General features: G+C 30.7%; 1 protein-coding gene across 3 annotated transcripts in view; it reads left to right on the top strand.

Annotated features, from left to right (window-relative positions):
- LOC127729077 (amyloid-beta precursor protein-like) overlaps positions 1 to 24,795 on the top strand; it is a 32,703-nt gene extending 7,908 nt beyond the window's left edge. The window contains exons 1-4 of one of the 3 annotated variants that reach the window (XM_052236735.1): positions 2,030 to 2,048; positions 19,776 to 19,829; positions 20,836 to 20,956; positions 21,883 to 24,795. In XM_052236735.1, the coding sequence (XP_052092695.1) occupies positions 20,896 to 20,956; positions 21,883 to 22,562 (741 nt within the window). In that variant the 5' untranslated portion in view covers positions 2,030 to 2,048; positions 19,776 to 19,829; positions 20,836 to 20,895 and the 3' untranslated portion in view covers positions 22,563 to 24,795. Of the gene's footprint in view, positions 1 to 2,029; positions 2,049 to 19,775; positions 19,830 to 20,835; positions 20,957 to 21,882 lie in introns of those variants that run through there. The other 2 variants (XM_052236733.1, XM_052236734.1) reach the window with 2 other exon arrangements.
- Positions 24,796 to 27,331: the final 2,536 nt, after the last annotated feature.

Raw genomic sequence — 27,331 nt, 5'->3', positions numbered from 1 at the left:
ATCATAAAATACAAGAGCCAAACTTTGCAGTCATACGCAACTGTTTAATATCATTTTAATGAGTGTGTTGCGTTTCTGTTGACATTAAGTATACTTAATATGACATAATAAATGCATACAATCAACCATATTGGTCATAAAAAAACACAAAGCTGGAGAGCAATGAAACCATTCTTTCCCTGTGATACTAAAATAACAAATATAATACAATATCGTGTTAAAAACACTTGCCATTCTTCCACTTACGGTTTTGATCGTCCCTTTTGAATCTTCTCTCTATGTTTTAAAAAGTTATCATCTGTGTAATTGGACAAATAAAACAGAATATTAATAAAAGGACCCTGTTTAGTTGTATAAATATAATTTACAGATATACAGATCATATTTAAAAATAGAAATGATCTTTAACATACAGACATACACCAACACACTGCACTAATTCTATGATCGCCAAATTGATTGTCCAAGTCTCAGGGCCTCATTTAATTTGGGGACGTGCATAGATTTGTGCAACTCAGATTGTCTTCGCTTAAATATTTGAACTTGCATGTGATATTTGACCAAACTTGTGTAAATTGTACACATATACTTGTGCATACAGTTGGTTGATACAGCGATGACCACGAAAGGTCTTTGATCGTACTGTTTCCTGTTACACGCAAAGTAAGTGTTCAATGTTGATTGTTTGAGTTCATCGATGTTGAATCTACTTGTTAGAAGGGCAGTGGCATCGACTGTGTAATAATATAATTGGACTGAAAAAGGAAGAATTGCCCTTCATCACTGCACTCTTCGTTTAATGCATATCATAAAATAAAGAAATAATATCCGTCTTTAAGATGAAAGCAAACCTATAAAAAAAAACGTACAACAGCGCGATTGTTACACAACAACTGTAAGGGTCATTAACATGATCCAATTCGCTTTCATAAGATAAGATTTATGTGGAGTCAAATTAGAGAATTCATTTGGTTGGTGAAATATATGTAGCGCGCTTATCCTTTAATGTAGTCGTTTTCAAATTTCAATAAAACTCTTATTTCTTTCGAAGAAGATGAGTACTTGTGATTGGTTTCAATAAAAATTCTGTATGAAAGGTTCCTAAGGTGAGAACTTATAAACTCAAAATAAAGGATTTGATATATAACTGCAGTCTTTCTCTTCACTTGAATTATGCATTATGTTGTATTTGATTTCTGCATTAATGATTTCCAAAATCCTTAAATCACATTAAGTAGAGTAAAATCAGGTGGTATCCGCGTATTCAATAAGAGCCACTTCGTGGAATGTTGAAAAGTCAAGTGTTTTGCATGTATAGTGTACATAGTTAAAAGTTCATAAGAGAAAATCATAGAAGAACCTTTTTTTAATATTTGGATTTAAAATTATTGTGCGGGAAGATGTTTTGGCTAGATAAGTAACATTCACCTATCTGGATCTAGTTTTAAAACAGTGGAAATATTTTCACAAAACTGGGTTTAAACATACACGAAAGTCTTTGACATATTTGAACCCTATTATGTCAGTTAATGTATAATTATAGAATTTCTGTGATTAATGTGATAACCAAATTGAATAAAACTTTTGATCTAAAAGTAAAAAAATACAACAATTTAGCGATAAAATTCTTTCCGACAAGCCTTTTTAATAGGAATTTCACAACAACTTTTTTACAAAGAATATTAAATTGCAATGCATTCATTGAGTAATCGTCACTTTATAGAAGTCTTTGATAACGTCACGTTCCATTTTCTGCTTAGTTGGTTCCATTCCTTTTATTTTATAAATGTTGGTTTATGTTTTATAATTTTATGAATGGAATCTCTGATACCTAAGAAAAGATATATTACGATAAAATGGAAAATGTCGTAGTGCAGAAGGCTGTACTTTTGATACTGTATGCAGGAATTTATAAAATAACTACATTGTGTACATGAGTCAATGTGTATCCACCAGACATGTACGATATAAAAGTCACAGCATTCATATTTTACGACACGTACAAAACGGAAATGAATTGATTGAACTTGATCAAGGATATTTGAAGGGTAATTTTAGAACTTTCAGACAAGTTTATTAAGCGTCGGAGTTATTTGAAAAAGCATACCATTTTAAAAATCAAATGGATTCTTTCTAATAAAAATTCTTCTAATTTTTGTTGGATGGATACAAAAAGCAGAATCTTGTAAATTTTGTATATAATCACATTTTTGATGGAATAGTAGTTATTTCGTGTTTGTTGAATGTTAAACGAAATAATAACTTTTCTTTAAAATATTTTGCTTTATTCTGACTATTTGTAAATAAAATAGTAGATGTAGAAGAACATTTGGTTGGCAATCGTGTCATATAACATCCAGATTGGTAACTTATTCATAAGAAATAGAAATGAATTAAGTTTCCCCAATACCTGTTTGTGTATCTCATTACTTTTTCGTCTAAAGAGAAATTGTTTATCTTTTGTTCAAATGCGTTTGCACCTGGAAAATGTTTTCTTTCATTGAAAAGAACATACGAACTACATGTTTGCCATTGTAAATAAATCTCTTGGATGTTTATTTTGAGCAGTAATGAATAGGTTAGGTTACAGTAGATCGCCTTGCATTATACCGACGTCACATAAATTATAATCTCATTTTCAGTGTAATTTCACGAGGGGTGGTTTGTTTTTCTGAGTATATCGGGTTACATAAACATTGAGGGTGAAATTTACACTTTGGTTAGCTAAAAAGAAAGACATGTCTATCTTTTATGTGTTTATATTTAAATTTAGATCAAGACTTCCATATATTAGCGTACACATTCCAAATTTGATTTAACACTTTTTTCTTTTGGATAGGCATTACTTCATAATTTCCGCAGCTACTGTTCTGACATTTTGGGATTGAATTAAGAAAATATGATCTTGGATAATTTCCTATTGTTATTAATATTTCATCATTTCTATATCAGTCTTTATAAATCATATAATACATGTTTTTTTACTTTGTCTTCTAATTAATTCTACATGTAAATCGCGGATTTTAATCAAACTGTATTAGGAATATATTTAATTTGTATATTGACGTAACACACATCCTTGTATCTACTTCACAACATTTAACTCTCATCTTAACGAATGAAGAATTTTTTGAATTCTTTGATTAGTTATTCTTTTTATTTCATTGGCAAATGGCTTTTTTTAATGAAATTAATGTAGAAAATGTAAGGAACTATATCTTTTTTCTACGCATTCACAATTTGTTTTGATCCGACGTTATCGACGTCTTGACAACGCCTATTGTTGTATGACGTCAGAGAGTGAAATAACCACGTTTATTTCACATGTGAAATTATCGGTTTTTATTTGACTGGGAAATCCATGTAATTCATTGCTACCAATGTAATAATATATTTTATTTGTATATTGAAGTAACACACATCCTTGTATCTACTTCACAACATTTAACTCTCATCTTAACGAATGAAGAATACGTATCAATCAAATATCTAAATTTCAGAAATGGCGTTCTGGAATACAGTTGCATCACGAGTTGGTTGACCGTTATATCCGTTTCACAGATGACAACGGATATGTTCCAATTATCCGGTCCTCTTTTCACCAAATGTGACCTACCGAATTAGACTTATCACCGTGTTTGTACTAACATGAACAACACGACGGGTACCACATGTAGAGCAGGATCTGTTTACCCTTCCGGAGCACCTGAGATCGCCCACAGTTTTTGAGTGGGTTTGTGTTGCTCAGTCTTTAGTTTTCTATGTTGTGTTTTATGTACTGTTGTTTGTCTGTTTGTCCTTTTCTTTTTTTGCCTATTGCGTTGTCAGTTTATTTTCGACTTATGAGTTTGAATGTCCCTTTGGTATCTTTCGCCCCTCTTTTTCTTCCATCGCGACATACGTATAAATATATTTATCATTTGTTTTTCATTCTATTGTTAACTAACATAAAATCTTCTTCATACTCAATTTCTTTGAATTGTAAACGATTTAATAAAAATAAACATTAATTGACATCTTATCAACTTTTGGCTTCATTCAGCATATCTTTATTCAATGGTTTATTTTATGTGTTTTGTTACTTACTCTTATTGTTTCAAGTAACACTTTACGATAAAAAAAACTGATCCGAAATAGTTTCATACTGAGCTTTAATATTCGAGTTGTTATAATGTTTGTAAAGAATATGTAATTTTGATACTTAAAAAAGTTCTTGACATTCTACATCTATTACGGATAAGTGTATCTAGGTTTTATTGGAAAAAATCTTCAATTCCGGTCTGCAACCAATTTGCCTGTCTTCTTTTATCTCGCGTTAGAATACTTATCAGTAATTTGTTATTTAGGCATATCAGCAGGTTATACCGTAGAAATTAATAATTTTAAGCTTTTATAAATTAACCAGGTGTTCTGTAATTGTTAACGTTTATATAGAGAGGGTTTTTTTTTTAAAGATGCCACACACAAAAGATTATTTAATTTGTTTCTATGCTGTATGCACGGTGGTGATTATTATTATACAAGTATAAGTCAATAAAATCACTCACTGCATGGAAGCATGTTGAGATACCAAATTATGAAAGTAAGAGCTTTCAAAAATACATTTAATTAGGTAATGATGTCCGAATCATGTCGCCTACATTGAACCGATTTTGAAAGCTTAATATCAGATGCAAGTTTAAATTCAAGATGGGAAGTTTTTTTTATTACTAATAATTAATCCCAATGTATGCACTTTTATCACGTGTCTTGTTTTATTCTTCATAGAACATGGAGTATCAATTAATCTTAAGTTTTCAAATAAAGAAATAGATTATTAGTTGTAAGATTCTCAGTGTATACATAATACATCTTAAATGATCAGAATTTGTGAAATGCATGAAAGTATGTTAATTCGCACTGCGATTCCCTTTTCTTACGTCAATCAAAAGTTTGAACACCAAGCCACATTCGTTGTAAACGTTACTTATAAACATGAGCAAAATTGGAAAAAAATTGTTTTGGCGAACTAAAAGCAAACAGTGAACATCACGACTTTGACCCCCCCCCCCCCCCCCCCACACAAAAAAAAGAATAAATAAAACAAACAAAAACAAAAACAAACAAAACAATCCAACTGTTTATGATTAAAATACTTAATGATAAATGAGGAAAACACATTGTAACTTTTGTAATGTGGAATTATAACCTAAAATTATTTGATTTAAAACTAAAGTTTGCTGATTTCATTTATTTTGATGTTTTAGATCAAATAATCTGTCTTAGAATATCAAATTTGAAGAAAACAATATCTGTGCTTGTAATGGAAGTCTAGACCAAAAACTTGTGATCATTAGTATTGTTGTTTGACTATGAATCAGCAGAACTTAATGTTTTAAATCAGTCTCTACTTTCATGGTTAAAATGACTTAACAAAAATATTACAACTGATTCAATTAACGACTGTTTAAAACCACAAGTATTGTTACGTTTGTAGATAACAGTAAACTATTTAAACTATTCATTCAAATGAATCAAATAGGCGTAAAAGAAATTTTTCTGTATACTTTAAATCTGTAATTGAAAGGACAACTAGAAATCCATTCTCTTATATTATAAATTGACTTTTTAAAATTAAAATCTTGTCACTATGCTTTAAGGTATAAGAGGAAAATCAAAATATGTAGTATATAACGGACACGTCATGTCTTACAATAAAAATTCCAACATCACCTTAGTACGTACGAATTCCAGTTATATACATATAGAGAGGGAAGAATGAAAAAAAAACTTCAGTCGAAGACAGAAAGTAGCATGGCCATCAGCAAGAGACAATAAAACAAACTAAAGTTTACAAAACATTTTACAGAAAACAACAAAATATTTTACAGAAAGCAACAGCTTGAGCAACACGAAAATATTTTTAAAAAGAAGCAGGATAATTCAAGAAACACAACTTGTAAGCAATGACAATTTTACCATAACTTTTATCTTACAATTTTTATGTTATATCATTTGAAAAAAAAAAATTTTCAGACTTTAATTGTCTTTCAATTTTATAGTTCACCATTACAAAATCCTGTGTCTTGTCTTTTATATCATGTCCCTTTCCTGGTTGTGCCTTTCTTATACTCATGATGATGTTTCAAATGATCTCAAATGACAAAATCGTGTTTTGAATCAATATTAACAGTATAAACTTACGTTTATCAAATTTTATATCAAAGATAGCTGTCTTCAGTTTAACAGAAGAAGAAATATTATTTAACTGTTACTATTGAATAGATTGATTTTGTAATTGTTAGAGACTCCTGCCAAGTTTAACGGAGATCATATCAAATGTTTATGTTTAGACGATTACTCAAAACAAAGGAGAAGACATCATAAGCTTGTTAGTGTTTGTAATTAATGACTTTAGTGCGTGGACGGACATTCATATAAAATATATATGTTTTGGAACAAGATAGTAATCAAATAAATTTATTAGAAGGTTACTCAAAGGTGACAATTTAAACAAGTCCAAAAAATTTATGTATACATAAACAAACGATTGTATTTCCAAAATGTCATGTCCTGTATGCTTCATTTATTGCTACGAATCATTGCTATGTTCAGTAGACAGCATGCATTTATCTTTCTGTTTGCTGTATGTTACTCTAAAGATGTTTAGATGTATATGTTCGAAAATAACCCATCTAATACCAGCTAAGGTTTTCCCTGGCGATTTCCTACACAGCTTTCAACTGAATAAATCGTCTTGTTATTTTTATTTCAGATATGCAATGTTTGTATTATCTTTATAATATATTCATTTGAACACAAACCATTGTATATCGTAGTCAAACAACCAGTTTATCAAGTGAATTCATTCATAAACAAATCAAAATTAGGGATTGCATTTTCGTTTGTACTTAGGTAGAACCATAACTAAAAAAAGTACTTTGCATCTTTCACAAGAAAAAAAAAAGGTCCTGATGACAGCATCAAAGAACAAACAGAAAGATTCCAACATCAACAAATTAGAGATTTAATCGCATTAAAAAGGAGATAGCTGACACAGCTGACATGTGGTTGGCAGTTTCATATATACCCTTCCTAATGGATTGTATACGTACTTAGTGAAAGTGATATAATTTGCCATATAATTTTGACATAGTAGTCCAAAGGTCTGCCAAAATTTATTTTTCACTTAATACGAGTGGTATGTCAATATACAAATTTCGACTTTATCGAAAATGGAGATTTTAAACAGCTTTTAACTCACCCTTCGGAACACTTGACTTATCAATTTAAATAAATTGAAATTTTAACTTCAAGTTTTTATGACCATCATGGAATTTTAAAGGCACCTGATAAATATCTCACTTTTAAAATAGCAATGCACATTATATAATGCTTATTATTCACAACACTTGTGCATTAAACAATATTTCATAAAAATTTTCGATTTTAAAATATTATGAGGAAATTGTTAAATAAATCTTGTATCAATACATTTGGAATGTTTAAAAACGTAGCAATGTTTGAAAGTTTAGTAGGCGTTCAAAGAAATTTTGATTTATAAACTGTCATATTCTGTATTAATATTCAACAAAAAATTACATTTCTTTGACGCACCTGTACAATTATTATATTGAATGATTTATCAAATTTAACTAATTATTGAGTACTTTATTAACATAAATAAAATTAATTTGATTTTTAACATAACATGTGGTCTAATCGACTATGACATATCGGTGTCATCATCAGTACATGTAAAAGTCAGAAGTAAACCGAATAAACATCTATAATAGTCTGGTAACCTGTCGCACTGCTCGGGTAGCTGCTGCGAGCAAATTTTAAACCCGGGATCCAGACTTCTATGATAGCAGAGAAGCAAATACCGTAAACATTTGACAATACGAGAAAGAGACGGTTGTTTTTCTTAGAGCAGACAATACTGTTAAATAGTAACTATTACATATCAAAAAGATGGCATTCTTTCAGCAGATCACGAATTCTGAATTCTATACATCTCACTGGTTCAGGCTTGGCGTCCTTAGAAAATAAATAAACAAGTAAAGCTTTAATGAGAACACGACAATTACAAAAATGTACCAACAATTCTACACTGTTATTATAAAATTGATTGATTGATTGATTGGTGGTTGCTTTACGCTTTTCCATGGGGATGCCAAATTCATATAACTGATAACAAACCTAGTTTTACAGGATTTTGTATAGATATAGAATACATACATTGCTGGAACATAACGAGCTTGACATAAATAGTAACATAAACTAGAATATTCTAATTAAAATTCATTACCATCACTTGTAAATCAGTTCAGTTAATGTGAAAACCTGATTCCCTAAGTTATTACTGACTATATAATTTGACATTGTATTTAATAAATTGCTTTTTCGATGAAAGCAATTATAACTTTTTCTTATTTATGAATACAACAATGAAACGCATTCATAAAAAAAATAATTTATAAATACAATAGTTGCATATGTTTGAAAGGTTCAGAACTAGTGTCCAACAATTTAGTTTGCACTTAAACGAAAATGTCATTTCCTATTAACTAAACATTCTTGAGGAAATAATAAAATATGCACCAGTGCAATGCAATTTACAATGAAATATATTGTCCGTCTATTAGCACATAGTAAAAAGCTTTCACGGAAGAAAAACGTTAAAAATAACTGTGAAACAAGAACTAATGACAATAAACAAGACAGAATGATGTGTTCCATCTTTTGAGAGTATGTTGTAATTACTTTTGTATGTTTATATTATGCAACGTGTGATGTTAAAGGCAGACAAATATTTCATCGTTTTAATGTAACAGAAAAACGTTTTTCAGACGTTGAATCAGAGTGTTGTTAGAAATTTGGAAAATGCACAGAATAAGTTACACTGAAATAAACAAAAAAATAATATAGTAATAGAATTTAAAACAGAACATGGAAATGTATTTAGCATAGCGACTGTCGACATATGTAATCTTAAATATACCGCGTGGCATTGTGCATGTATTCAGCATTAGATAACAGCATTTTGATGTTTTTAAAAGTAGATTTAAAACTAGGCTGTTTTTCTATACACAATAATCTTTTCTATAACAAATGGATATCAGATTCGCACGGGCCAATTTGCCATTTTAGAATATAATGCATTCTGGCTAATTTTTCAAACGAAAAACACCAGAACCCAAACGTTGTTATTGGTAAATGACGACTTTTATAATGGAAACCAATGTTACTTTCCTTTTTGTGTACGACCAATCAATTCATCTATACCTTTCCATATTCTAAAATTTATAAATTATCAAAGTTAGATATACTGTTGTTCAATAAAATTAAATCTTTGGTATACTGATTGAATTACACTGGGTTGTAGCTTCCTATACTATCAAAACTCAATGTCAAAGACTTAATACAAGCATACAAGGTGGCTTCAAACTCCCCTAAAAAAACGAAAATGACAATTTGAATTTATACAAAATATAGAAGGTGGCTTCAAACTTCACAAAAAAAAACGAAAATGACAATTTGACTTTTTACAAAACATAGAAGGTGGCTTCAAATTTCACTTAAAGAAAACGAAAATAACAATTTGACTTTATACAAAATATAGAAGGTGGCTTCAAACTTCACTAAAAAAAACGAAAATGACAATTTGACTTTATACAAACATACAAGGTGGCTTCATACCTCACTAAAAAAAAACGAAAATGACAATTTGACTTTATACAAATATAGAAGATGGATTCAAACTCCAGTAAAACAAACGAAAATGACAATTTAAGTGATGTTATTGATCTTTTTCTGCAATAATGCATTCGTTACAGAACAACTCGTACATTTTTTTGTACGCTGTAACCATATATTGTCAGTATGATATCCAAGCATAGATGTGTCGTATATGTATAGACAATAAATATACGGGGAGGATGTCACATATGAATGATATAATCTGTCAACAATGGCCATTGTAAGAAAATAATCGGGAGATAAAAACATTACAAAAGGATTCTTTCATTTAAAACAAATACAAAACCCTTTTCTGAAATAAAAAAAAAAATTACAACGCTTGAATTTTCTTGTGAATAGAAAAATGTTTTAATTTCACATTTATCCTCCAGAATACTACAGTAAAATTGTTGATTTAGATTATATATACCCACCGTTATTATAGTTTATGACATAACTATTATAAACCCTCAATTATTCATTTATGTTAATTTATCCCATAAAGCAAAATACATTCCGAAGGATCAGATTTTATTTTTTTGTTTCATTTTTCTCTCCTTTATAAAAACTTTTTAGTGCGAAATATAACCTTGACAACAGTGTAAAAAGATATGTTTGTCACCAGAGGTTAGTTGATACTAGACCACAATGTAATAAACATTCTAGTTTCTGTCATCTTTGACAATGTTAAACAGACAGTTTTAAAGGGAGATCAATAAAGATATAATCGAATTTCTCAAACGACACCCGATGACAAATTTACTCCAACCACAATATTAAACGCATTGAATCGGATTTCTTTTTTGTACAATTTCTATTCCACCCATTTAGCTCACCTTTCAAAACGACCATTGGAGTTTTTGTCATCACTTGGCGTCTGTCGTCCATGTCGACTGTGGGTCGTCTGGCATTCCAAACTATAAGCCTGGTATCTTTGATGAGTTTTTATAGTGGTGTGAAAGTCAACAGTTTCTTTTAAGAAACATCAAGGCTAAATGGGAGCAAACTTTGTATCCAACATGACCAATGCTGAATTCTTAGATATTCTATTCAGAAAAACATCTGGAGTAATCGAAATGTTTGGTTTAAACTATCTTCATAGGTCATGCTGAATAAGATGGCCACCACCACTGATTTTGTTATAAAAAAAATCAATCTGAAACTAATTTTTACCCTTTAAAAAATATTAAGTGGTCGTTACCCTTTGTTTAAATAATTTAAAAAAAAAGGAATAACTACCAAGTTTGATATGGCAATATGAGGTTGTTACTCTACAATAATCTTAAATCCAGAGGAGAGGTAGATGCATCTGAGGACTCTCGCCAAAACAAGGTTCCAAATAGACGCGAAAGAATCACGTTCATATTTTCAATATTAATGTTATCACGTGATCAATGTTGACTGTAACTTCATTACTAAGATTGAATGTCACGTTTTAGCTTGTCTTGTGTCTCATTTTTTTGTGTTGCGTGCTCGCTTTCAATTTGGTTGCTTAAATTAAGTCCAGTGGCAAATATTTCATGCATGTTCAGGACGATCACGTTATCAATGTTCACTGTGCAATTGCATGTCTGTATGTCATTTAACGTCGAAAGCATATTGTTTCGTGTGGAAACATTTCTTTTTTACATGTATATTTACCACAATATTTTGCATAAAAACGTACTGATTTACCTAGACATTTTCTTAACTTGCTGCGGTGGTCTAGTGGGTACTTTTTCTATGAAATGACAATAAAAGAACAATCCTTAACTATTTAAACCGGAATTTAAAAATTCCCGTCTGACCAGCGTGATGACCACAGTCTCCAGTATGGTATAATTTGTTGACTTATATTTCGGTTTAAGGCTTGTGTTATGTACTCTATACCCTGGTACTATAATTATCTTAGTCACGCGTTCATATTTTAGGTAGCAACCATTTTTAAGTTCAGGATACACTTTTCATCTTTCTTCTCTTTGTTTTAATTTTGAGTCTGATTTTGGAAATGAAAAAAAAAGAAAGAAATTCATATTTTGCATGAAGAAATTTGTGTAATTTTACGCTTGTTTTGAATAGGAAAAAACTGACCTAGAGTTGAAAGTGTAAAGTCCCGCCCATTTAAACGATTTATTACATGAGTTTTGAAAGTAGCTTTTGTGCTAAATTTTTTCTCTTTTATCAACATCTTGTCTCATTTGTTGCTGCATATTGATAAACATCTTATGACAAGGAATGTTGAGGTAAATATTTCAGGGTAGTTAGTTATTCTTTTATTAAGTCACCGAAGGAATTCCTTTTTACTTACAACAATACATGTTTTAAACACATTCACATGATCATAGTACCCTAGGATTATACGTAACCACCATAACATCTAGCCTTAATATTTAACTCATTCATAACAATTAAATGTGCCATGTCTGTCGATCGGAGATAAAAAGAAGATTTAAAATACTGAATGTGGAAAGTGCCTTTATTTTCGACTAAATACCCAAAAGAAGAACACTCCTTTTTTCTTTAGTCCCGTATTTAAGGTGACAATAAGAATGTATTAGAACGTGATAAAAATCTTTTATTGTAGTTTTTCGATTGATTTACGAGAGAAGACGATCTTTAAGTGTAAAAATATCCCCCTGTTTCAACTTGTTAAATAAAGGGATCATTTAAAAATTCACGATTCATGCCATAAACTCGAGTAAAGTATAGAAATTTAAAGTTGAAAAATCTTTTAACTCATTAAGAAATCAGATTAATAATTTTAGATCGTGTGATTTTTATTTTTACGATAATAAAGATTATTTATCTCAAAGTTGTGCGATATGAAAAACAATATTGTTATTCGCACGATTTGTCATATTTATTATTTTTTAATCCTTTTGCTATTATTAATATTTTTTAATTGCGAATTGCGATAAACATAAACGCTCATAGTACGTGATAATTTATTATTTCGCTTATTTCTTAAGAACTCTGAGTGTTGTTGTAATTGTAGTTATCAGTTAAGAATCGGAAGTATACCACAGAAACTGGAAGGAACGAACTAAAAGAATACCGTTGACTGATCAAGAAGATACCGTTTGGCTTTATGTTTCTGAAACAGTAAATATCAATATGTAAATGGTCTTGATCGCACTTCTGCATCGAAAATTAAGTTCGCGCTTTTAGATGACAATCGATATTTCGGATATCTTGATTCTGCTTTCGGGAAGAGTGTTCATGTTGTTTCTGATTTTATTTTACTGTAGTGGTCGACCTGGGTACGAGGTTTTTCTTTGTTACAGATCTAGAATTACTTTTCACGAGGACGAGATGCATTTCCGTTGGTCAATACCAATCTTACGGATAATAACCGGGTGTTTTAGTAACACTGATGTAGCATTATTAAACACCAGTTTCAAGCATAAATCATAAAACCGTATTCAATGGACAATAATCTGCTCTTTGTTGTATCGTATTTATTTCGACAAAAAAATAATCTACAGGGTCCGTGTCAACGAAGCTGTCTTAGGGCTAGGACGTGTCTTACGATGGTCTTAGGACACGTCTTAATCCTAAGTCGGGTTCACAAAATTCTCCTAAGATAAGATATGTCATAAATTTGGTCCTCAAGTTAGGATAATTTTATACATAGGTGTCTGAGGAACGTCTAAGGATAGTCCTAAAATTTACGATGTTCTAAGTCGAAATAAAAACCACAAATATGGCCTTCAGTCAGTATTTGAAGAATTTATCTTTGTGTAGTTAGTTTTACTATCCCATGTCTTCTCCTTAAATTATTCGTCGCCACAATTGACAGCTTGCTGAAATAAATTCCCTTATGCTTATTTACTTAAGCAAGCAGAATTTAATAATAATAATTGTCTATATATTTATATTAACTAAATAAATGTGTTAGAATGGTCTTATGACAATCGAAGCTGGGACTGTCCTAGGATTGCTTTGTTTTACATCCTAAGACATGTCTCAGACACGTCCTAAGACTATTATAGTAAATCTCCAAAGACATATCTTATTTAGGACATATCCTAGGATACTTTCATTGACATTGCCCCTGGTGACCCTTATATTGGCATTTCTAAGTTTATTTCTGTATTGTGAAGTTAGTTCTGTGTTATAGAACATAACCTCTATTGTAAATTACAGTTACATTTCACGAGACAATTGTCTAATGCAGTCTTTGTTATGCTTCAAAGTTAAAGCAACTACATAGAAAAAATAAATCAAATTATCTTTCGAATAAAACGGCATCTTTCCAACTGTTTGAGGAATTCATCCTCACAAATAAACAGCATAACTTGTAATCTGTAGGGAGTATTCATAATAACAAGGCCAAACACAAATACACACATATATATAGCCATAATTGAATAAATCTTAGCTACATGAAGGATCATGGCATCTTTAAGCTAGTTTAGGATTCTATCAAAAGCCATAAATATGCCAATGAAGAGCAGATAATATCAATTCTAAGTTAATGCTATAACACCAGACTAATATAGTTTGCGTCAAATTAGGCAAATAAATGACGTGAATTATTAATTAAATCAACAAAAAGGACGTAGTACCGTACTTCAAGAAAGTAAATATTGTTTATGAATGCATTTAAATGGATAAGATTTCATTCATGAGAGTAATTCTTAATAGAAATAGGGATCCATTTTAATATTCATTTGTAAACAAATTCTCATGATACCAGCTTAAGTACCGCAGTTGGAGGTGTCTTTTGGGGGATATTTGTTATATTGATTACACGATGCCAACATTTCTCTCAAACCAAAAAGAGAACTTACGCGAATAAAAGAATTGGAATCCAAGACTGGGTTGTAAAAACTATTTGAAAATTTTCGTTCTGAACTGTAATTAACCCTCCCTATAAAGAACTCTGTCGGTAATCGGCAACAAAGTGGTTCAGTATTATTCTTTCAACTGGATAAATTCTATATAAAGACTTTGTAATTTACATTCAATGTAGGGGATAAAAGTATTGAAAATTAAGTCACTTATGGTTGATCTATTTATTTATCCCCCACTGAGAGAGATATCTATCTAAACTACTTTTATTTTGCTACTTTATTTCAATTTTTATGTTAAGGAATGAAAATTGAGAAATAATTAGCAAATTCTCTCAAAGCGAATCACTGGAGATTAACGTATTGGCACGGGACCAGAGGTTAATTATTTTTTACTACTCATTAGGCTTAACTCATGTGTTGCCTAAATATGACATAAACTCTATTACGGTAAATGTTTATTGATTATGATCAACCTATATATTCAGATATATATCATGAAAGAAACGTGATCATCTTATCTTTCAAATATATCACAATATTGTTGTTAGGTGTAGTGAACATTGATCAGTAAAAGAGATGTATATAGAATATTGTCACATGATCTTTAATTTTTTTTACTTATAATATTTGAGACAAAATATATCATCTTCAATTATTTCAGCGATGAATATACGCTATTCTTTTTACTCTTCACGTAACGGTTGACCATTTTCCCGACATTGAAATAAAATTATTTCATTAGACGGAGAAAACATTGAATTATATTAGAGATTTATTAATGAATTTAGGAACTTTTGTACTAAAAAAAAAATTTCCATATGAATATAACACATTGGCATTTCTTTTTCTATCTTTAAGCACTATATTTCAATATGGATTTAAAAAGCATATAGGTTTATGTTTTCTGTGTTTGTTGCACATAAACAAATGAAAAATCCTCAGAAGTACGTGTAGTAGGAAATGCATCAGATAATATACCTCTGTATGTTTATATAACTGTCAGAGCATATTGTCTTTATCAAGACGTCGGCATATTAAAAGAAAACCAAACTACACGGATCTGTGTTTTTTTTAAATGTTTAATACAGATAGGAGGAGATGAGATATACTGTTTGTCTTGGGGTTGTAAACATAATATTAAACCTACCGAACGAACTCTACTACAAAAACAAATATGTCTTATATAGTAACCTTACATGTAAGTCTGTTTAGCATACTGCTCTTGGGTTTATTTTACATGTAAGATGTTTAGCATACTGCTCTTGGGTTTATTTTACATGTAAGTCTGTTTAGTGTACTGCTCTAGGGTTTATTTTACATGCAATTCTGTTTAGCATACTGCTCTTGGGTTTATCTTACATGTAAGTCTGTTTAGTATACTGCTCTTGGGTTTATTTTACATGTAAGTCTGTTTAGCATACTGCTCTTGGGTTTATTTTACATGTAAGTCTGTTTAGTATACTGCTCGGGTTTATTTTACATGTAAGTCTGTTTAGCATACTGCCCTTGGGTTTATTTCAGAACCAGACGACCCTAATTCTCATATTGTTTTGTTTTCTTTTACATACTCTTTTATGCTGGCTTCTAGCGACATAGCAATTTTAATGGGGACTTGTTGCATATTCTGAGTTAATTAAGTTCTAATAATTGATGAAGAAAATCAATTGACGTTCTATTACGTTTTAATACTGTAATCAAATAGCTACAAATGTCTAAGCTCTGAAGTTAGGTCGGACATGGAAATGATAGATTCCGTCACAGAGGAATAGTTAATTATAAATAAAAGAGGTCTTCTTACAAAGAGAGTGTATGACATTAATTCACCTAATATCAGTTAATAAGACATAAAACTGTAATCAACTTCGCACTTCCCTCTGTGGTTCGCTTTTATATCAGCCTTCTATTGCTTTTCATTAATTCTAAAAAATCTTGGTTGCTAAAAATATGTTCTTTGAATATGAGTGCACATCAACATAAAAAATAAGGTAAACATTTAAAGAATTTCAATTCCTTTCTGCTTTAAAGAAAGATCAATGTATTTCATAAAAAGGCAGTCTCTCTAGGAACAAAAATCTACTGATGGTATAGTTGCATTGCGACAGGTTTCGTATCGCCTTACAAGATAATCATTCTATTGCTTTTATGGGTTTTATCTTCTTCTTCGCAAAAACATTATTGAGTAGAATACTGTAGCAAAATAGAGCAGCTTGCATTTCGTAAAATGTCTTTCTAATTTTATTGAAAAACATAACGGGTTTCTCATTTTCACATTTTTCTTATTTTTATAACACATTATAACATAGCTTACACATTGTTTGTATAACTATTGTCCATTATCAGTAGAAAGAAGACAATGAACAGGTTCCCGCTGTGTATTAAAGGTCATCGGGTGTTTAATACCCTCTTCAGTGGTACCAGATAGGCGTAATTAATGTATCCATTCAAAGTCCTCAGCGAGTGGTCTAAGGATACACTGTAATTATGTGATAATTTAGGTACTTCAGACTGGTATTTAGCCTACGATTTGTTGACTTATATGAAAGTATCAAACAAATAAAGTAGTCCAAAAACATAGTGATTATGTCTTCTTACCATATGAATCAAGTAACGTAGGCTCTTTGTCAGATAGTCGGTCGTCTCTTTTACAATCAGAATTTTTTCGTATCTTAATTGCGACAGAACTGATTTATATTCTTATATTGTAGCATATATGAAGTATATTTCAGGGTTGTAAAATGAGTTCACTGGAAACAGAGTCGAATGCAATTATCAAACCTATACTTCTAGAATGTAAAGTTCCAAAGGTCTGCCCTATTGCCGTCTACGTTATGTTTTTAGAAATAGAACTTTAAATAATGTTTTATGAACTGTTGTACACACGGATGGATGTGCGATAGAAATTTGGGTTTTTAATACTGCCCTTTATAGACAGGTTCCTATAGCTTTGCTTAATCAAGTTTTATGTGAAGTAAGTCACTTGAATAGGTGTTTGACAAAAAAAAATGTTATCATGTTGTTTTTGATCAATGAATATACACTGCTACTTTTGCATAGGTACTATTTCTGTACAAAAAATCTGTAGTACTGGAAATTTACTTTTGATATTTAGTACTATTTCATGACTTAAACGTTATTGTAATATTTAGGTACCTGTATTTTACAGTACTTGATTTGTACTTGAAATTTTGGTACAGAAATAATACCAATACTGATCGCAATATTCCATGTTTAAAAATAATAACTTTAAGAGATTTGAAATAGACAAACTTTCAAAATGCTGAAAAATGTAACGGTGTAACCAAAAATCTGTAGTAATTAAGTTTCAAGTACAAATCAAGTACTGTAAAATACAGGTACCTAAATATTACAATAATTTTAAAGTAACAAAATAGTACTGAATATTAAATGTAGATTTCCAGTACTACAGAATTTTGGTACAGAAATAGTACCTATGCAAAAGTAGCTGTGTACAATACTGCAAAATAAACGTAATAAATAATGATGCATACGGCCGATTTTCCAGAAAAAATATTTCCAAGAATGATTATTACATTTCGACACTCAGCCGAATTAACTATTTTGCTCCTCCCGGAGACATTTTATAGGAATGGACTGATTTAATTTGATTAAATTGCAACTATTTTGGAACAACTTTCAATACGAATATCAATTACATTTTCTTAAATAGACCAATGTTTCATTCAGGAGATTGGTTCGTCATGTTTGCTAATTCCAGATCCTTATGCACAATCATTTGCATGCTAAATATAAATTTGGGAGTTTCTTGTAATTAAATGGAAAGTAATTAACTAAAAATTAGGAAAAATCGTATTGCTACATCATAGACATTCGCAAGTTTGGAGTCATATATGTAAGCAACTATTACTTAGGACAGGTGGATGATTCCTTTGCTAACTTAATTTATTCTCATTAATTATTCATCTTAAATGTGTTTATCTTCAATGAAACGTTTGAAAGTTTGAATAATTTTTCTTCTGAAATATGTTTATGTTTTCGATAAACATATTACTGCATTTCTTGAAGTACCAACAAAGGCATACGATATCCATAACAGAAGTATTTATAGTTCCGTCAAAAAGCCCATCAGATGTAATTGATCACTGCTAATTGTTTTATAAATGTTAATAATAACCATGATCAAACAATATCATTACGAGGATCAAACATTATGTTGATGTAATTTCTTGTTAATATTATTAGCAGACACTTCTAAGATGTAAACCATTGATAAAGAACAAGGCTTGGCATTGGTAAATGTCTAAACTCCACGGCTTCAACAACTTAACAGGTGCTTGAAGTAAATGTAATCAAAAATTGGGGTTTTAGTGCGTAGATTGTTCCGGAAACTATTGTGCAGTTGTAAAGCGAATTCGACTTTGATTTATACTGATTTCTTGAAATTCTCCGCCGGTCAGTGACCGGGCCATGTAGTGATACCCACGACAATGTCCGTCCTTCAGTCATCCCGAAACCCAATATTTTTCGGCCTATGAATAGATATTGAGCTGATCCTTGGTTTATAAATGAATATTGCTGTGTTTAATTGCGGATTGTATAAAAGAAACTTAATTGTTTGCATCTAAAAGATATTACTAGTAGCTTGTTCTGCAAGGGCTATTTTATTCCAGAATCTTGCTCCTAAATTCCTCCCCGATTCATACCTTTTGCGGTCTTACTGATACTTCCCACTGTGATCGCCTTTAAAACATGTCAGCTGATGTCCACAGATATTCCAAGTATGGACCCATTTTCCTGTGTTTTTTTACATTTAAATTTCCAATCTTTGTTGTCCTTTCCAAAACAAGTCGAGAGGCGCTGCATATAAACTTTCCTCATTTAAGATAACAAGAATGCATCAATTGAAAAAAAAATAAATAAATAAACCGAAACGACTAATAAATTTTATTGAAAATATCTTAACTTTGTCTCAGATCCCTTTGATAAAGCTTTGAACGAAAAACATGTTTTGCAGCACCAGGAAAGGATTTTTTTATTAGCTTTATCTATGTCTACATATTCATATGACGATCTAGAGATCAAACATACTTTGTATTATTATATCAGACTAAATGTTTGAAAGATATTTATTTTAGCTCTTTATATGTAACATATCCTGTGCTCCTGAATGCACTGGTAAATAAATCACTGCTTTTTTGCGACATTAGAATTATTTGTATTGGATGCATACGATAAGAATAACGGAAAATGTAGAAATATGTAAAAACATAAGTGTTAATTGATTTATTTATTTGTTTTCAGGTAACTGGAGCAAACAGAATTACAATCGGTAAAGATGCAGAACTAAAATGCAAGGTATGTATATACATTTATAATTGGACTTTTTCAAGGTGAAGGACACTAATAACACTCCTGAAAATAGGTCTAGTGACAAAATGTTTTATAAACCTAAAAGAAGGAGAAACTAAAAAATTACCAGCTTGTTCCAGTACCCATACTTTGGAGTTATATAAAACCATTAAAGTTTAAGTGATTTATTGCAATGATTATATTTCACTACAAACAAGGAAGATTTAAAGAAACTTTTATGTGCAGCTGTCTGTATTGAATATTACTTCAATAACTCTGCAATGTCTCTATTTGTCCTGATTTGTGTCTTATTTGAACTATCTGTATTTTGTTCGGAGAGCTATTAATGATCAGATCTAAACTGTAATGAACAGGTATAAACAAAGATCAGTCAGGGTTATCCAGACTGTAAAGTATGGACTTAGTCAAAAACTGTACAGACTTGGTCAAGTACCGGTTAGATTCGATTAAGTATACGGTTCAGAGAAAGGCTCCGTTTTTGTCCAAGTTTGTAAGTTTAGACAAAAATAGTAACAGACATTAACAGAGTGATCAATTAAAATGTACTCTTTTACAGACTGGTCGATTGAAATACAGACTTTAATAGTTGCGTCGAGTAATTTTAAGACTTTTTCAGATGTGTCGAGTAAAATTCAGACTTTTTCAGTATCGTCAGGGGTAAAAATCGTAGTTATATTGGCCGTCTTAAAATATTTCTGGTTCGCAGTTTTTGCTCAGCTTTACTAAGTTTTTTTAATAATGTATAAGTATTTAGGCTTTCAGACTTTAATTCTGTATTATGTATTGCTTTTTTATGGGCCGCATACGTAACCTTAATTCTTAGCATGGAGAAGGAGATTGGGTAAATGTAAATAAAGACAGCCACCAAACATTGAGCAAAGCGTGATATTTTGATCGGAATGTTCGTTTAGGTTTCTTAGAATATCTATTGCAAATTAATGTGTGCTATGCTCTTAGTGTTCGATTATAATAATGATACATTTTATTTAAGGAATGGAAGAAAAGCTGTACTGAAGGCAGTTTATGTGTAATACAACACCTATCATGGCCAATGAATATGTCATTTCCCATTTGTGTCCCGGAAAGTGAAATCTCGGGTATGTTGATACAAGGTAGATAGAGTTTTTGTTTTATTTTTATTTTCATTATTTAGTTATTATTTGTTACATTTAAGTTGTTTTTTATTTCATTTGTCGTATTTAAATTTTGGTTTATATAGTTTTAATACAATTTTTTCTTATGTTATTATCGTTCAATAAGTTTTGTAAGTAATGTTTCTGTTTTGTTTTTCTCGTTGCTACATACATACATCATGTTCTTGTATCTAATTTTAGATCAACGACAATCATTCAAAGAAAGATAACTCTATCTATCACAATGTCCTGAAAAATTGAAATACAAAACCGAAGATTGACTCTTATAAAAATAAGGAGATGTGGTATGATTGCCAATGAGACAAGTATCCACCAAAGTTCAAATGACATGGAAATCTTATTTGCTTTACGTCAAATGGCCAATATTTCATGCATATTCAGGACTACCGATGAATTAGATTACTAATACATACGAACATATTAATATATTCACACACAAAATAAAACAATTTGTGTGCAGTTTTAATTCCATATACACAATAGATTTCCCATGCCGAAAATATTAAGCATTTCGCCAAAAGTATTTACCTACGGTATTAGAGCCTGATTATTGATTTTGTACAAACTGAGAACTGTACAAGTTACTTATCTTGTCTGACTAATTTCGTTCTTCAATACGACAGTGTAAAAGAAAGGCGAAGAATACGAAAGGGACATTAAAACTCATAAGTCGAAAAATAAACTGACAACGCCATGGCTAACAAAGAAAAAGACAAACAGACAAATAACAGTACACAAAAAAACAACATAGAAAACCAAAGAATGAGCAACACGAACCCCACCAAAACCATTGACCATTAAGTACAAAAGATACTGGACATATACAATAAACATTAATTTTTGCATCTATGTTTTCATACATTTTATTTTGTATTCTTTTATAGTTAAATTGAGAATTTGTCAAAAACCTCCACAACCGGGAAACTGTGGAGCAAGATGGGTACGTTGGTATTTCAATACTCACATTCAAAAATGTAGCTGGTTTTATTTTCAAGGCTGCAGAGGAAATGAAAATAACTTTAAATCAAAGACTGAATGTGAAAGCGAATGCATGCCTAATCAACAAACTAATGTAATACAGAAACCAATGATCGGTTTAGGTTCAAACGACCCTGTGGTGGTTACACAACCTATTAAGTCACCTGACTACTCCAATTATATAGACAGAGGTTACTTAGTCAGATCACACAAAACTGGTGGTGTTGACAGAGAAGTTCGGCGAAAACGCCGACTTGAAAAAAGGCGTCAAAAACGCATGCGCAAATTAATGCGGAAACGCCGGAAGAGTATGCGTAGTAAAAAACGAAGACGCGACGGTAAAGTGAAGACAAAGGGAAATAAAAAACGGAAGAATAAAAATAAGAAAAAGAATAAGAATAAGAATAAACGCGGAAGACGTGGCAAGAAAAACAAAAATCAAAAATCAAAAGGTGAAAAATCAAAAATAACAATCATTCCAGGAAAAGATGATGATATTACCACCACGAGTGATCTAATGAACAAACTGGTTTCACAAGAGATTCTAAAGAAGGACAAAAAGAAGGAGAAAGGAACAAAATCATAACATTAATGACATTATTTATTATTGCATTACTGTGGTGTTTGTTTTATTAATGTCTATTCAGTTTTTAACAGAGATAAAAACATAGCGGTAAAGCGGGTTCCTGCAATGTAATGACGTATGCTATGAAGATGTTTCAATGATAATTCAATAATTCTGAAAGTTGATAAAAACAGGTTTTCTTTCAGTATACTGGAAATGCAACTTTGTTGCATGTAAACGACTTCAAAACAGTCTGATATCATGACAAATGTTTCTTACCACGTTACCATTCAGTGTTTTATGTTTCATAGTTCCACAACCTCCTAATTGAACAATGTTTGCATCACGGTATTACTAAATGCAATATTTTGCAGTTTCAGGTATATAGTATTTGTGGTACTTTTCAGCAAAATGACAAGGAGGTTTATTGCTGAAAATCAATAAATTGGCAAAAAGGTTGTTCAATAATTAAAATTTAAAAACACATTTGTTGTATTCATGTATTCGTTACGTAATGTCTTTAATGCTTGATTTCGTTATGAATGCAAGAGCAATACTGTTATGGTTGGTATTTATAGGTCTATAATGCACTAAAAGTTTTTAGCTATCATTGTATATAGATGTCGACGGTCATTTTTTTTAACTGTAAATATTTCATTTTTGAGTTCTACACTTGTCAATATATTTGTTATCAACTTTTGTCATAATTGTATAAACAAACAAACAAAAAAAAGGACCAGAAGGAAGCTAGCTTCAGATTTTGAAGTAAAGAGAAGAAGGTATGCTAATGCCACTTTTTGGTCCCTTGAAATTAAAAATTGAAAAAGTGTTATAAATCTTCAAATTACCAATAATCAGATGGTAATAAGACATAAGTCTGTCGGACATCAGTATTATATTATTTTTAGGGTTTTCTTGCATATTGGCATACGGGTTTCTAACTTCTTACCTTTTTAATTGACCTTTCTGCACTAAATTATCCAGATAATATTAGCCTGTTCATTTATCAATTAAATCAATATAGGTTTGAAAGACTTGAATAAATTTACTATTTTTCCGATTTCATGGGCCACATAATGGCTCTTATCATATCTCTTATTTTTCCATTGTTTTACTAATCTCACTTTTTATATACTTTCACTTGTTTGTGAGCCTTGAAAAACATAATTATTGGCAGCAATTTATGAAATGTTAAATTTTGCCTTGATCAAGCTAATTTGCGCCATGACAAATTGAATATTAACGAATCTACGAATAGCATCTTATTACAACATGAAGCGGTATCTTTTTAAGTCTGACCTGATTTCCTTACTTAAAAAAAGCATAAACACGGTATTTAGTAATCTAAATAAGTAAAGGTGGTAACTAGGAATAAATCATACACCAAAAGTAACATGAAAGGAAATAAAAATACTTGAAGGTTTGCGAAAAGCCTTTAGAAACCTATTCTTTATGTTAAGCTCTATAAATATGTCCTGCGTTTCTCTTGATGTAACAATAAAGTCTTTGTTTCCTTCTGAATAAAAATCAGTAATATAATTTCTGTGAAAAGGAAATACTTTCATTAAGGGACAGGCCTTTGTTGCTTTTAAATTATTAGATATTATCGCAAAATATGATATGAAATTACAGCATATAGGTATAATTTCCCTCTCTATTTTCAATGTGAAACTATTATAACATTAATTTGGTAACAAGGGATAAATCAAGGGTTTTGTCAGTAAGGCAAAACGTAGGAAAATTTATTGGTTTTAATTTTGCTTTGTTTGTCTATTTACAACATCTTAAATCTTATCTCTCATTTTCCAAACTATATTGACACTTGGGAAAATTAATAGCATGTCTATCAAGTCTTCCGGGAGAAAAAATGTGACATTTTCCCGTAAAATTTTGAGTTAACTTAGTAAAATGTTAAATTTGTTCGCTAAGGATTAACTGGTAAGGCTCTCAAGTTTACACTATAGAGACTTTAATTTTGATGAGGTCTTTACATGCTGAGCAAACTTATTTATCAAGTTTTCATTAATTTGTTTACCATTGCTTGTATGTAAATAAATAACATGTTTAAATTGCTGACCTTTTTGTCTGTTTTCAGGGTACACATATTATTTAAATATCTGAAGTTGTGATATGATGTTTTGATTTTGTAAGATCATCAATGTTATAAAAACTGTGAAACTTTGCATAATAATAATCAAAACAAAAACTTTTCATTGTATATCATTTAAAATGTAAAATAAAAAATTAAGCCAAATCTTTAGTTTTTTATATGAAAAATAGAAGTTGTAAGAGAAGGATAAACTCATAGTCTGATTTATTACCCCTTACAAAAAACAAAACAAGATATCACGCGAAACGACATAAGAATAAAATACACGTACATAATCTGTAGAAGAGACAGGATGTTTATTTTCTTTGTAAAATTAGATATGGGGACGATGGTCAAGAGGAACAATAAAGACAACAGACAATTGAAAGTGACAAAACGATACTGTCCAACATCTTATTGTTAATTTCTAAAATGCAACAAAAGTTGTTAGCCTAACTGAAATTTTAAGTCTTTTTGGTGGAAACGAAATCTCCAATATTACACCATATTTCAGTGATCGAATAAAATTGCAAACATGTACAAATATAGTCGTGCCTGTGTAAGAGTAGTACGTCCTCAGAAGTACTGTTGATGATGTATATTTTAGAGCAATCGTCCCCTTTCTTAGTCCCCGTTGTAAAATATGAAGGAAACATACGATAAAATAATTTGATAGACATTTGAAAGCTACAAAATTATTCAATGCCGAATACATGGGACTATTTACAATTGTTAGTAACAAAAATCATCCTAATCTGCTAGTTTAAATTGGATATTTTAGAATTTTATAAAAAACAGTTTCATAGAGTTAAATATCTTTGTGCACTGTATCTAAGAAATTAAAGTTTAACAACTACAAAATTTAAGATTAAGGGATTTATTTTACCGACTATGACAACTGAATTTGTATAAGGTTAAACTTCAGTAGTTATCGCCCTTACGTACAGTTGATTTTGATAAGCATACTCGATCTACTTTAAAATCTTTGCCTTTGGTGACATTAACAATTGAATTTGTTATACCACCATTCCCGTTAAACTTTCAGTTCTAGAAACAACTTTCCTTTCACTTTCGACTCATTAAAACCTGAACCTAAATATTTTGCGAGCAGATAAAGACACTATTCAAAGATCTCACTACACTATTACGTTGATATCTTTTAAGAAAACGTTCCTTTCCATATCAAAAGATCAGTTGCCTAAGTGTTCTTATGGCGTTATTTTGCCTTATTATTGTATACAATTACACAATCATATGCGTTTTGCGTTAAACAGGTAATTGGGATGAGAGACGACAAACATTCAAAACGATAATAGTTTATTCACAAATTTGTGCGTGGGACAACATCTTTTGTGACGTCATGGCATATATATAACATTTTTAGTTTGTATTATCTCAACTTTGATATAAAGATAAATGGAAATCTTTATTAAAAGTTAAACTAAAAATAACACTTTATCAATTTCGTTCGTCCAAATCGATTTCTTGAGTTACCATCATCAGGATCAATCAATCCCGAACCATTGAAAAACAAGGATGTATGAATAAAGACAACAGTAGTATACCGCTGTTCAATAGTCATAATTCGATTAAGCAAAAACAAATCCGAATAACAAACTAAAACGGAGGAAAACACGTCAATTATAAGAGGAAAACAAAGGAACAACAGAAACACTGAACTACAACAAAAGCAAACGCCAACATACATAGAAACGGACTATCTGATAACAACTGCTTAGTTGTAAGACAAAAACACTTGAACTTCAGGAAAATCAAGATAAATACGGCAATCTTTACTAATTCTACTGCACACGACTTGTGTTACTAGATAAAAGAGAGACGAAGGATACCAAAAGGGACATTCAAACTCACAACTCGAAAATAAACGGACAACGCAATGGTTAAAAAAGAAATAGACAAACAGACAAACAACAGTACACAAAACACAACATAGAAAAACAAAGATAAATATCACCAGATACACTAGAGATCTGAACATACCGATTGCAGTGCAGGTCTCCCATGTTTCTAGAATAAACATAGTCAGGAACATTTAGACAAAAAAATGTTAGGAAAGACTAAAACATTAAACGTTTGTCAACGTCCAAACCTAATTTGCCTTTTTTAAAACAACCAATAGACTTTAATTAAGTCTGCCTTAGTTTAAGAAAATTAATGAACTAAAACAAAATAAATGTAATAACAAAACTAACGAACTCCAATGTGAATTCAAAATGGTACAGTCCATAAAATCTGATAAAACTATAAGCTTATATCATATGGACCAACGGACCGATTTAAGTAAAATGCAACATATGAAGCATGACCATGCTATAGTGATGACTATTTTGTGGATTGAACACTGGGCAAATCACGGTCTATCAGCAGTGGCAAGCAAAAAAGCAAAATAAGGAGTTTTTTTTATACCAAGTCTTTTACAAGATGAAAATCTGAAATTGCATTCGTCCATTGAAAAGAAGTAACGGTATCAATCATATTCATAAAAAATCATAAAGGCGTAGACAAATACAAGGATTCAAACAAACGGAGATAAGATAAAACAAAACAAAACAAGGAACGAATAGCATATATACGAACCGACAAAGAATTTTTCGAATTATCAGAGAGAACCATCACTTTCATTGTCACGTTTAGGATCTTACAGTGTAGGTAAAAAATCATCAAATATACTAGTCTTATA

This window comes from Mytilus californianus, unplaced genomic scaffold, assembly GCF_021869535.1.
Source record: "Mytilus californianus isolate M0D057914Y unplaced genomic scaffold, xbMytCali1.0.p SCAF_2, whole genome shotgun sequence".
In the NCBI taxonomy this organism is placed as follows: domain Eukaryota; kingdom Metazoa; phylum Mollusca; class Bivalvia; order Mytilida; family Mytilidae; genus Mytilus; species Mytilus californianus.
This window is presented reverse-complemented; position numbering and strand designations above follow the sequence as displayed.